The sequence below is a fragment of the Carlito syrichta genome, unplaced genomic scaffold (genome assembly GCF_000164805.1).
Source record: "Carlito syrichta isolate Samal-C Ts95f unplaced genomic scaffold, Tarsius_syrichta-2.0.1 Scaffold304473, whole genome shotgun sequence".
Classification (NCBI taxonomy): domain Eukaryota; kingdom Metazoa; phylum Chordata; class Mammalia; order Primates; family Tarsiidae; genus Carlito; species Carlito syrichta.
In genome coordinates, this window is record NW_007248569.1 from 496,401 (window position 1) to 509,011 (window position 12,611).

Sequence of the window (12,611 nt, forward strand, 5' to 3'; positions counted from 1 at the left end):
GTTCTAAAGGCAGGGCATGTGTTATTCATCTTCTCAACAACCTATGAAATAAGTTCTAGTATCCTCATTTTGGAAAGGGAGTCTTAGAGAAGTTAAGAAAGTTTCCGAAGGACACTTTCTAGCATTGGCTCGGATTAGAATATGGGTATGTCTGAATCCTGATCCCGTTTGTTGATTTGCTATGAAACACACAAATGACTTAAATAAGAATTTTTTTTTTTTACCTTTAAGTTCAATTTTTCTAATGTGTGTTTCTATTTTAGCTTCTTTTGTTATGAAGGAGTACAGCTTCTGTAATTTAATCAAAACTAGTTTCCTTAACTTCAAAAATGACAGAAACTTTTGGTTGAAAGAGACAGTTCTTTTGTTCTTTAAGAACAAACTGAGCACACTTTTCCAACTGTGAGCCGGAAGCTATTAACCTTGAGATAATAAGTGCACTTCACTTAGTGTATAGTAAGCACTCAAAAACAGAATTCATATTCATATAATACTGTTATTCATATAAGTACTGGTTATTACTCAGCAAAACCCTGCAGAGAAGCATGTAAGCTTTGATTTAGGAGACAGATTTCCCTTAGGTGATACTGACTTGAAATACATTCTGTGTACAAATGTCTGATTCCCAAGTTTGATTTTTTGACGTCAAGGGTATAACATGTTAGGAAGTATCAAAGACCATAGTAATTGACTAGAAAGGAAGCTTGTTTCATTTGGTCATTTACTTGAGGTTAGCTGATTATTTGACTAGTTACGCTTTTTCTACTTTAAAAGATCTGTGTTAAAAGTAACATATTTACAGGGATTTGCTTCAAATAAAATCAGTCTATAAAAATAAGTGTGAAATTTGCTTAGAAGGAGCTGCCAAGATCTGTGTTGTATCTCTCCTTTCTAAGAGTAATTGGCAGTCAGTGTGCTACCAACTATGAATGCAACTTGACAGTCTACACGAGGGGGTCTGTGGTGCCAGTATACCAAGTCGCTACTTGGTGATGAAAAATAGTTCAAATACCCTGGATTCAGGCAGATGTGAATTCAGGGACAAGGTAAACCATTTACCAGCCTTGTGACCTTGTGTGAGTTACTTAACCTGTCCGTCCTCAGTTCTCTCATCTGTAAAATGGAAATAATAGTGAAGATTAAATAAGATAATGTGTGTCACCCTGTGGTAAGTGTAGATACTGTTATTGAGGTGATGAAGTTAGATGAGTTTAGGACAGGAAAACAGTTCCCTCTCTTTGTGTAAAAATTTTTCAGTGGAAAAAGGATTTGTCATGATTGATGTTCAACTTTTCATCCAAGTAGCACCTGGGCTGCCAACCTTTGCTCTTATCTTACTTTGCAACTTACCTTAAAATCCTGCTCATCAGGGACCCTCTGACCCAACTTACATGTCATCTTCTCATCCACTTTCAGATTTCCATGACCTATTTAACTTCTGGAAGGGCCCCAGGGTTTTTGGACAGGACTTCTTCCTCCCCTCTGGATGGCACTCTGTCCTGACCTCCACCACAGCTGTTCTAAGCCTTCCCAGAAGCTGAGCATTTCTTCTCAATGCCCGTGGATCCTGTACACACATTTCTCTGGTGAATCTGTCCCCCTCTCCCTTCCCACTGCCTCTTCCTTGGTGCTGGCCCTCAGCCATGCTTCCCAGATGACTGAAGATGCTTTCTAACTCCTTTACCCTGTTGCCTTCCCCAAGCCGTTTGACATCCAGAATGCTGGAGTGATCCTTATCAGTATGCTCACTTGACTACCCCATTCTCGCCACAGCCTGTAGGATAAGGCAGACTCTTCCAAACCCTTCCCTAATCTGGCCCCGTCCCAGACTCCATACGCCTGCTCTGTGGATTCTGCTTTCTGCTCTCCGTTCCAGCCATGCCAAGTTTTCTAAGAGTGGGTACTGTTTCACTACACCCCGCCTGACTCCGTCTGTTCCCTCTTCTGGAATCTCCCTTTTCCTCACCTACTCCAGAGGCTGCCTGGCTGACGCCCAGACCCAGACGTTGCAAAAGACAAGACCAGACTCAAGTGTTGTGTCACTTAGGAATTCTTGAATGGCAAGGAACAGAAAACACAAGTTAAACTGGTTTAAACAATAAAGGAACTCGACTGGCTCATATGCCCAAACAGTCCAGATATACGCAAGGCTAGATCCATGGTTCAAAGCCTCAGTCACTGCTTTTTGCCTGTTGTTCTTCTCTACCACCTTTGATGTCTACCCTTGCTTCCGGAGGTTAATGCTCCTTCTTTTCCCTTGGACAAGGGAAGGAGGTTCTTTCTCAGGAGCTCTGAGCAAACACAGTTCTACAACTTATTTGCCCAGATTACGTCGTACGCCATCTTTGCACCGATTACCTTGACCACAGCCATGAGCTTTGTCTTTAACTTAATCAGAGTTTAGCCATGGGCTTGAGGACAGTGTCAGTTCCAGCAGCTGTAATCATGAATAACAGGAAACATTGTTAGGGAAGAAGCAGCCTGACCCCCCTCAAAGAAACTGATCGCCCCCTCCAATATTATCGCATACTTTGAAAAGACCTCTATTCCAGGCCTTTTCACACTGTATTTTATAGTGAGTAAAGTCCTTTATCCCCAGTGCCTGGCGCAGCGCCAGCCATATAGCCTTTACTAAAAAGTGTGTGATTGAATAAAGGAAACCCATTTTGTTTGCTTTAATCCCCAAACGTGCCCTTGCCTTTGCCCTTGGCAGAAGATTTTTGGCTTCTGTGTTACTGAAATGACAGAACTCCAGGTGAATTGCTTCACTTTTACTTTGCTCTTCTTTAAAAGGGACCTGTGTTCACCTGTCCCTGTCTTCCTAATTTAGGGGAAAAGGTGACTTAAAAAAAAAATTATCAATACCAGCCCTCCTGCTTGTATATTCACCCAGATCTCTTCTCTTGGTCCCTCACATCACTGCTGTATCCTACTCTCTGGCATATTCACAGTGGGGTATGGGGAGGGGGAAATGGAACTGGATGACAGAGATTCGAATTTTGATTCCTCTGTCTCTTGATTTTATGGCTCTGACCTCCTCAGGGCTTCCCATGGGGAGGCTGCCGTGTCTTGTCAAGGAGTCAGCTGATTTTGTGATGAAGCTCATAGACTCGGTTTATGGTAAGATCTGACAAAACCAAATGAGACACTCATATTGTGACTCAGAGGCTTTGGCTATGTAAAGGGCTTATGAGACCGATACCAAAGTCTTATTTATTTGGGCTCAGGGCAGAAAAAGCCAGTTTGGAAGAAATGGAAGAAGACAGCTACTTTCTTTATTATTCAAAGGAAGATCCTGTGATTTTGATCAAGTAAAATATGTATAAAAACCCAGCAAGCATTTTGAGTGAATTTTTTTTTTTTTTTTTTTTGAGTTGGAGTCTCACTCTGTTGCCCGAATTGGAGGGCAGTGGCCGCTCACAGCCACCGCAGCCTCCACCTGCTGGGCTCTGGTGATCCTTCTGCCTCAGCCTTCTGAGTAGCTGGAATCACAGGCATGCGCTACCATGCCCGGCTGATTTTTTTGATTTATTGTAAAGATGAGGTCTCGCCAAGTTGCCCAGGCGGGTCTCAAACCTGCGGGCTCAGGCAATCTACTCACCTCAGCTTCCCAAACGCACGGGATTACAGGCTGAGCCACCGAGCCCGGCCTGTGTGAATTTTTTTATGGTTTGCTTAACTTGACTAGCACAAACAAAATATTAAAGTGCACTGTGATTATAGATACAAAAATATAATGAAATAAAAAGGGAAAGATCCTTTAGGATTCTCCATTCACTTCACATTTCCTTCTAGGATTTTGCTAGTGGTTTATGGGTCAGATTGTTTGAATGTCCAGGCGTTTCTGTAGAAATGTGCCAGCTTTGCCCCTACTTTCTTTGTGCAGAAAACCATGTAACTGATGGGCAGCATACTGGGCTTCTCAAGTGTTGTTAGAACCTAGACCATATTTGCCTTCTACTCTGATGCAGAACCAAGTCTTTGTGTAAGATCTGGTTCCACGATATTTACTTTTCTGTCCTCTGCTTCTGCCTTCACAAGTGACTGTCAGGCAAAGCACAGAACAGTGAGGCCCAAAGCATTTCTTGGGGGGAACCCATCTCTGATGAGTCTGTGCCCCCAGCTAATTTTATACTCTGTCAAGTAGGGAGAGTTCCATTTTGGGCACCTTTCCTCGCCCAATTCCACTTCCCATTTGCAAAGGAAGTAACTTAAAAATCTAAAACTTCCTGACTGTAGTGACAGCCTAGAAAATTAATGCTCCCTAAAGAAAAAAATCGGAAGACACATAGTTTATACAAACTAATAGTCCTTAAGGGGACTTAAAAGTACTAACCTCAGCTGGGCGTGGTGACTCAAGCCTACCATTCCAGCACTTTGGGAGGCCAAGGTGAGGGGATTGCCTAAACCCATGGGTTCAAGAACAGTCTGGGCAACTTGGCAAGACTTCATCTTTACTATAAATCAACAAATTAGCCGGGCATGGTAGCATGGACCTGTAGTTCCGGCTGTTTGGAAGGCTGAGGCAGAAGGCTCACCTGAGCCCAGCAGGTCGACTTTGGGGTGACCATGTGCCCCTGCACTCCAGCCTGAGTGACAGAAAGAGACTCCAACTAAAAAAAAAAAAAAAAAAAAAAAAGTACTAACCTCTAGTAAACAACTTATGCAAACTACTCTCTCTCTAGGTCTCTAGGGGTGAGGCTCAGGCAGGTATTTTTAAAAGCCCTCTAGGTAACATTATTGTGCAGCCAGGCTTCAGAGCCACTGCTGGAACTGAATTTTCTCTTCCCCTTTTAATTCCTCTCTCCTGTCGTATTTACATATCTGAGTAATAATCCATCATCTTGCACCTGGTGATTCCTCTTTTGTTTTATATGTGTGCGTATATGTTGCCCCACTTAGTTTTTAAGTGTGTTTTCTTTTTCCTCATGTGTCTATAACAGCACCAAATACACTTGCTTTGCATATCTCAACTCTCTGAACTCCCTCCCTAAATTAATTAGTGCAGAGTACCTGTGGTAACTCTCAGTGACAGGATGAAACCACCAGTGACGGCTGAGTAACGAAGGACGGTGGTGGGGTGAACTTTAAGTCTACTGGTTTCTGGAAAGGGCCCAGGGATTAGTGTGTGCTGGACATCGTCATTCTGTTTGTTTTGGGGTTTGGGTGGGGGTGGGCGAGACAAGTTGCCCAACTTCCAAATCCTCCCTCCCCCACGCCCACCCTGCTTTTTTTTTTTTTTAGGATCTCCCAGAGTGTGGATCTTGGTAGACTTGGCTCTGCTTCCTGCTGTGCTAGTGAAAGGAGCCAATGTTCCTTTTACCTGCCCACTTGGCAGCAGGGGAAAAGATACTGGTGTGATCATGGCGTCAGTCACAGGGTACCTGCCCGGAGAGATGAAGTCAAGGTGTGGGAGAGAGCTAAAGAGCCTCCCTGGAGGCTGAGCTCTATTGAGGTTCAGCTGCAGAGGATAGTATCTTCACTGGGCTGTTCCCCAGGTGTGGTCATATTCTCTGGGTTTCATTTTTTGGTTCCTGCCCATTTTCCTACCTTGTCTATCTAACTAGCCTGTCACCTTGTAGCACAGATGGGTTGTGTACTTGTCAGCCGCACTAAGTTTCTGTCGTTTTGAAGAACTCCAACTGCTACGTGGAGTAACATTCAGTTAACAATGTGTGGCACAGTCCTCCCAATTCTCTGTTTTAAATGGTGAAGTATCCAGGGATGTCTTTTCTCATTTTTCTATCGATCAGGAATTCGATTCAAGATTTTACATTTCTATTTTTTTTTAAATTGTCTTTATTTTAATAGCTTTAGGGGGTGCAAATGATTTTTGGTTATATGGCTGCTTTGTATAGTGGTGAAGTGGTGGACTTTAAATGTACCCATCACCCCCCCTCATGCACATCGTATCTGATAGGTGATTTTTCATCCCTCCCCATTTCCCACCCTCCGCCTTCGGAGTCTCCAATGTCCATTGTACCATTCTGTATGCCTTTACAGGTCCTTTGCTTAGCTGTGAGAACATGCAGTGTTTGAGTTTCTGTTCCTGCGTTACTTCACTTTAGGATGGTCTCCAGTTCCATCCAAGTTGCTGCAAAAGACATTATTTTGTTCTTTCTTATGCCTGAATAGTATTCCATGGTATGTATGTGTATGTACACACACACACACATCACATTTTCATCATCCACTGATTGGTTGACGGGCATGTAGATTGATTCCATATCTTTACAATTGTTAATTGTGCTGTTATAAACATGCAGGTGCAGGTGTCTTTTTTGTATAACAATCTCTCTTCCTCTGGATAAATACCAAGTAGTGGGATTGCTAGTTGCATTAAATTGTCATGTTTCTTTGGTCTTCTCTGATCTATGCCAGAGATTTCTTAATTTCTCCTTGTTTTTCACAGCCTTGACAGTTTTAAAGAGTACTGGCCAGATGTTTCTAGAATGTCCCTTCATTTGGATTTGTCTGATGCTTTTTCAGGATTAGATTGGAATTATGGATTTTTAGGGAGACTAACACAGGGGTGAGGTTTCCTTCTCATCTTATCAGGTGAGAGAGCACCTGATGTTAGCTTGACTTAGCACTGGTGATGTTAACCTTGATTGCTTGGTTATGGTAGTATTTGTTAGTTTCTCCTCTATAAATATTTTTTAAAATGACTGCAGGAAATTGCTTGTCCATATAAGACATTGCAGTTTTCTCTCCTGTCTGATGAGTAGAACTGTTCTTTTCTCCTTTTGGAGGCAAGGATGGCTAAGGGAAAGGGGCAGAATCATTTATTTTGTCCCACGTGTCTTCTTGGATTCTCCATGAATTCTTTTCCTGGATTAGAGGAACTCTTTACTCCCAGTTTTATCAAGGGATCTCAAGACAATAACAGGATTCTCAGACAAGTTTAATTTTATTTCACCTTTATTTTCAATGCAAATATTTGCTAGTTAACACTTTTAGAAAGGGGGCAGAGGATATAATATCAAGCAAATAATGATAAATAGCAACTCTAAAAATATTAAAAGTCACTGAGTAATCAATATCAATGAAAATTTAAACATTTTTGTCTTCTTAAATATATTCTTAAGAATGTATTTAACCTGGTGATGGTTAATAAGAACATATAGTTTAGTCCAGATGCATGCTTCTTGCTCTTTTTCCCCCTTTTCTTTCCTTCTCCAGTTCTTGCCTGACATCAGATTTTTGACACATGTTCCCCATATACCAAGCACCGTCTTAGGTTTGTGACTCGGACCACCCCCACATGTCTCATCTAATTATCTAAATATGTGTTAGTGACCTTCTCCTGACATTAAGAAAATGAAACGAGGACACAGACACAGAGTACTGCAGGGGCTTTGGTGGCAAAATGCTGTGATGTGGTTCATTTAGGTCTGCTCGGTGCAGGTTTATCAGCATGCGGCCCCCACGCATTAGGGCAGTTGCTGCTTCCTGCTCCGGCTGCAATTGCTTGGCCCTCCTGGTATTTGCAGACTTTTGTAGCGACTGTTCACAAGGTCTTGGCCATGGCGCATTCATTTCTCTCACTTTATTACCATCACATCTGATTCCAATTTGCTACCAAATTGAGTTTCCAGTCCTGAGCCTGACATTCAAGCCATCAGGTGGATTAGCTCCTTCAGCTTGGTTAGCGTGGTGGCTTCAGGTCAGTTGACAGTGGCCTATTAAATGTCCTTTGCTCCTCATCTTGGAATCTTGGCTGCCGTCCTGTGGAGCAGCAGTGCTGGGTTGCCACCGTAACCTTTCTCCTTGTTTAGAACTCCTAATTCTAGACCTACTGGAAAGACTTCTGATTAAAAACAGAGTTGGTTTTTATCCCTTATCTTGCTGTTTCAGCAGCTTTTCCTCAGAACAGAGCAGCCAGTTTATGGTCAGGTCACTTGGTGGGATATGATTGATTGAACTATTTGGGTCCTTAATTTGGCCCTCTCCCTCTTCTATCTTCTGAGTGGTTATTTGCATATAGAGTTGAAATAACATCTGATGGGTTATTTTTTTGTTTATTAATGATAACATCTCAGGTACCTTTTGTGCTGTTGTCAGATCAAATTATTGGACAGAAGAGTATTACCCGTTGGGACTTTAGGTCTTTTGCAGTACAGTGGGTTTCAGTTCCTTTCTAAAAGAAATGGTCTGAGCCAGGCCTGGCGTTGTGTGCCTGTGATCCTAGCTACTCGGGAGGCCGAGTTATGAGGATCACTTTGACCCAAGAGTTTGAGACCAGCCTAGGCAGTATAGTGAGACCCCCATCCTAAATAAATAAACTAGCTAATTAATTAATTAAACAGTCTGGTGAGCTATTCTCTCTTTTTTTCTTTTTATTTTATTTTATTTTTTTTGAGTTGTAGTCTCAATCTGTCGCCAAGACTGGAGTGCAATGGCCGCTCCCGGCCACCGCAGCCTCGACCTGCTGGGCTCCGGCGATCCTTCCGCCTCAGCCTTCCGAGTAGCTGGAATTACGGGCACGTGCCACCACGCCCGGCTGATTTTTTGATTTATTGTAGAGATGAGGTCTCGCTGCCCAGGCAGGTCTCGAACCCGCGGGCTCAGGCAATCCACTCACCTCAGCCTCCCAAAGGCGTGGGGTTACAGGCTGAGCCACCGAGCCCGGCTTTTTTCCTTTTTAAAAATCTGCTTATAACACTAATTTCACAGTGCATACCCTAACCAAAGATACACATACAGAAAATTGCTCATTGGCTTTCTATTTACATTTCAGGTCCCAAGGAAAACTGTCTTAGTCAGAGACTTTCCTGTTGCCATTAGGAGTTTTAGTAACTGAAGGTATATTTATGTTTCAGAATCAGGGAGCCAAGTTCAGCAAACACTATAATTTCTTAGGGCTAATCAAGCATTAAAGAAAAAAGCAAAACAAAACAAAACAAAAAGCACTTCGCCGCTGAACCCTGCAGCCCAGGAAAAGAAAATGTCGGCTGCTGGGAGAAAGAAGAGGATTCTTCGTTCCTAAAATTGTTGATTGTTCCTCTTGCTAGCAAACAGTTATATGATTGCTATAGCTCTGTATGGAAATATATTTGCCAGTTAATAAATGAGGCATCCTGTGTTTGAAGCAGCCCACCACAGAGCTCTCCTCCCCTCTGGGCTAATGCTGTCAAGGCCGCTCTGTAAGCTGTGCCAGAGTACATTGCACTACGAGAGGAGATATCTGACGGCTGTCCATGGCAGGCATTTAAGCATCCAATAAAAACAGGGGACAGGAAAGGTGAGTTTGAAGCTGACCGGGAAATACCTTTCAAAAGATGATTCTCAGGAACCTGGAAGGCAGAAAATAAATGGGAATTTTGGGAATGAACAGCCAGTGTAGCCCAGTCTTCAGATTTCGAGTGCGCTTTGAGTTTAGACAGCCAGATGACCCGTTGCTTCCTGTTCTTTATTGTCCTCAAGTAATTATTTTGGAGTAGCAGGACTTTGAAAACTTCTGTAGCTGATGGAGATATTTCTGAATCTGATTTTGTTTATTTACTTGGTTGGCTTATTTGCTGGGTTGGTTTTTGGTTTTCCACAGCCTCTCCATGCTTAGGTAGATAATGATCTTAATCTGAGATAAGTAGGAGCCGCCTTTAGAACCATGAAACACTCTGATGTCCAATTACCTTTGAGAGGTTTATTAACCTACTTTTAAATATCCTGAGGAATAGTAAAGCAATAATAATATTATTGTTTTGAGAAATAATACCAAAAGGAAACCTTTTGAATTCTTTTTTTTTTTTTTTCTTTTTTTTGAGTCGGAGTCTCACTCTGTCGCCCAGACTGGAGTGCAGTGGCCGCTCCCCGCCACCGCAGCCTCGACCTGCTGGGCTCCGGCGATCCTTCCGCCTCAGCCTTCCAAGTAGCCGGAATTACAGGCGCGCGCTACCACGCCCGGCTAATTCTTTTTGATTTATTGTGGAGATGAGATCTTACCAAGTTGCCCAGGCGGGTCTCGAACCCACGGGCTCAGGAAATCCACTCACCTCAGCCTCCCAAGGCGCGGGATTACAGGCTGAGCCACCAAGCCCAGCTTTTATCTTTTTTTTAAAACAAAATAAAGTACATCCCAGCACTTCAGGAAGCTGAAGCGGGAGGATTGCTTGAGGCTAGGAGTTCAAGACCAACCTAAGAAACATAACAAGACCTCATCACTACAAAAAAAATCAAAAATTAGCTGGGTGTGGTGGCACAGGTCTGTAGTTCCATCTACTCAGGGGACTGAGTTTGAAAGATTGTCTGAGCCCAGGAGATTGAGTCTGTAGTGAGTATGGGTGACAAAGTGAGACCCTAACTCAAAAAACAAAAACCAAACAAATCCCAAATAATAAAGTGCAAATTTTTAGTATCCACGGTGTTTTGCATGAGTTTATTTCTGTTGAGGGCAAACAGGTTTAATTGCCCTCTTCATTTCACCTTTTATTTAATTATAATCCTGCAAAATTTCTTCTACTTATATCTACTTCCTGTTTGGGTTTCTCTGCCTCCTCAGATTTTCTCTGTGCTCAATTATAGGGCCTTGTAACTCAACGCAATATTTTACTGGAGTTACTTTGGGAAGGAAGATGGATGTTTTTTGTGCTCTGAAATTGAGATAAACTGTTTGCACCATAAACACAGTGTGTAGAGAGAACAATGTATGAAGGATAAAATTATGACATTAAAGTCTTTTCAGTATAGGAAATACTAAACCAAGCAACATGAAGGGTGATGCATTTTGTACTATCCATTTGGTATCCTGGTAATCTAAAGCTAATGGAGCATCTCTTTTATATATATATATATATATATATATGTTTTTTTTTTTTTTCTTTTGCAGAAGGAACTGAGTCTCCCCAGAAGAGGAAGTCTGTAAGTAGTAGTATTTTGTTTCCTTGTTTTCTTTTTGTATGGTTTGCAACATGCTTATATGATTGTTAGGTATGTAGTGGCATTTGGAAGATTAATCATAATCAGCTAAATTAAGGAAATACAAAACTTTGACTTTATTTATAAGAGTCAGATGATAATGATTTCACAAGAATTTTGGGGGTATATTTCTTATGGGCATTGTAAACGAAAATGCATATTTATTCCTGGGAGAGTCTTAATTTTTAAAAAATTGTGTTACATAATCAAGCAAAAGCGTTTGGTCTGCAGATAGTATAAATTGATCTGAATTAAAAATTAGTGTTATGTTCTGGAAATTCATTATTATTCTTGATCCTATAGAGTTTATGCAGAGTAAATTACGTACTTTTGCATTTAAATTGAAGCTTGAGTCAGCTGAACCTTCTACTATTAATTTTAGACCCTATTGAACTGATTCGTGTAATGCTCTTGTGTTCAAACAACAGATTTATGAACCTTGACTTGATTTTTGTATAGAGTGTTTTAAGCTTTTATTTTTAAAGCCAATAATATATGTGCATAAGTCATAGGTTTTTTTCCATTAGCAAGTTGTAGAGTGACATTAACTCCCCCTTAATATCCCACTTCAGTTAAGGTAGACTTGTTATCAGCTACTACTGTATAAGGGCTGGTCTGGAAGCATTCAGATTTGTTGTCAGATTTATGTTGAAGAAGTGAGTGATGGGGCAGCTCTTTTATGATTAGTATAATAATTAAGATAAGTGTTTTGCAGCTTTCATCTTGGAGGTTTAGAAAAAACACATGACGACTTTTAGAAGATGGTGTTCATCCTCTTGGCTAAATTTTGGAAAATTTTAGCCTTTGTATCTAGGAACCAAAACTTTATCAACATGAACATTTCATTACAATTCATTTTGCTTCTTGCTTTTTATACAAGTGTAGGCTGCCAGACAGATAGTGGATCATTATTTTGAGAGAATGTGCCTAGCTAAGTTGTCACCAGCACCCAGCTTCCATCTCTCTGCTAGAGGTTAGCAAAAATAGTTTGCTGTAGGAAATGTCCTCAGAATTAAATACTTTCCTCTTCTGCATAATGATTAGAACTCTCTTGCCTAAATTTGGAAAAGTCCAAACTTTTTGATATTTCTCATCATGGAGAGAAATGAGAAACAAGAAAAACAGAAATAAAACTACATGAAATACTTGTATAGGGGGGAGAAAAAAACTCAGTTCCTTTGTACTTTAAGGCTTAAATACCCTAGATTTTTTTCTTTTACACTTTATTTGAAAATTTTACAACTTTAGTCAAATCTTGCTTTTGGCCTGTGTTTTAAATAGATTACACTTGGGTTCCCCCTCCCCTGTTTCTGTGTTATCATATTGATATATATCAAATAATATTATAAACATTTTCATAATTACGAAATTAGATCTATTTGGGGACCATGTCCTGTTTTGCCCTTGAGTAAGTCTCAGTTGTGTTAATGATAACTGATAGCCATAAGCAGATGTGAAAATCTGTGATAAAGAAATAAAATATTTGGCCAGGCTCAGTGGCTCAGCCTGTAATCCCAGCAGTTTGGGAGGCCAAGGTGAGTGGTTTGCCTGAGCCCGCGGGTTTGAGACCCACCCGGGCAACTTGACGAGACCTCATCTCTACAATAAATCAACAATTAGCCAGGCATGGTAGCGCGCACCTGTAGTTCTGGCTACTTGGAAGGCTGAGGTGGAAGGATTGCTGGAGCCCAACA

At 41.4% G+C, this 12,611-nt stretch overlaps 1 protein-coding gene across 1 annotated transcript in view; it reads left to right on the forward strand.

Moving 5' to 3' along the window:
- Window positions 1-12,611, forward strand: part of LOC103262380 (microtubule-associated serine/threonine-protein kinase 4-like) — a gene marked incomplete at its 3' end in the record, with an annotated part of 411,003 nt that overhangs the window by 180,820 nt on the left and 217,572 nt on the right. The window contains exon 4 of the mRNA XM_008060005.2: window positions 10,829-10,860. Within this exon, the coding sequence (XP_008058196.2) occupies window positions 10,829-10,860 (32 nt within the window). The remainder of the gene's footprint in view (window positions 1-10,828; window positions 10,861-12,611) is intronic.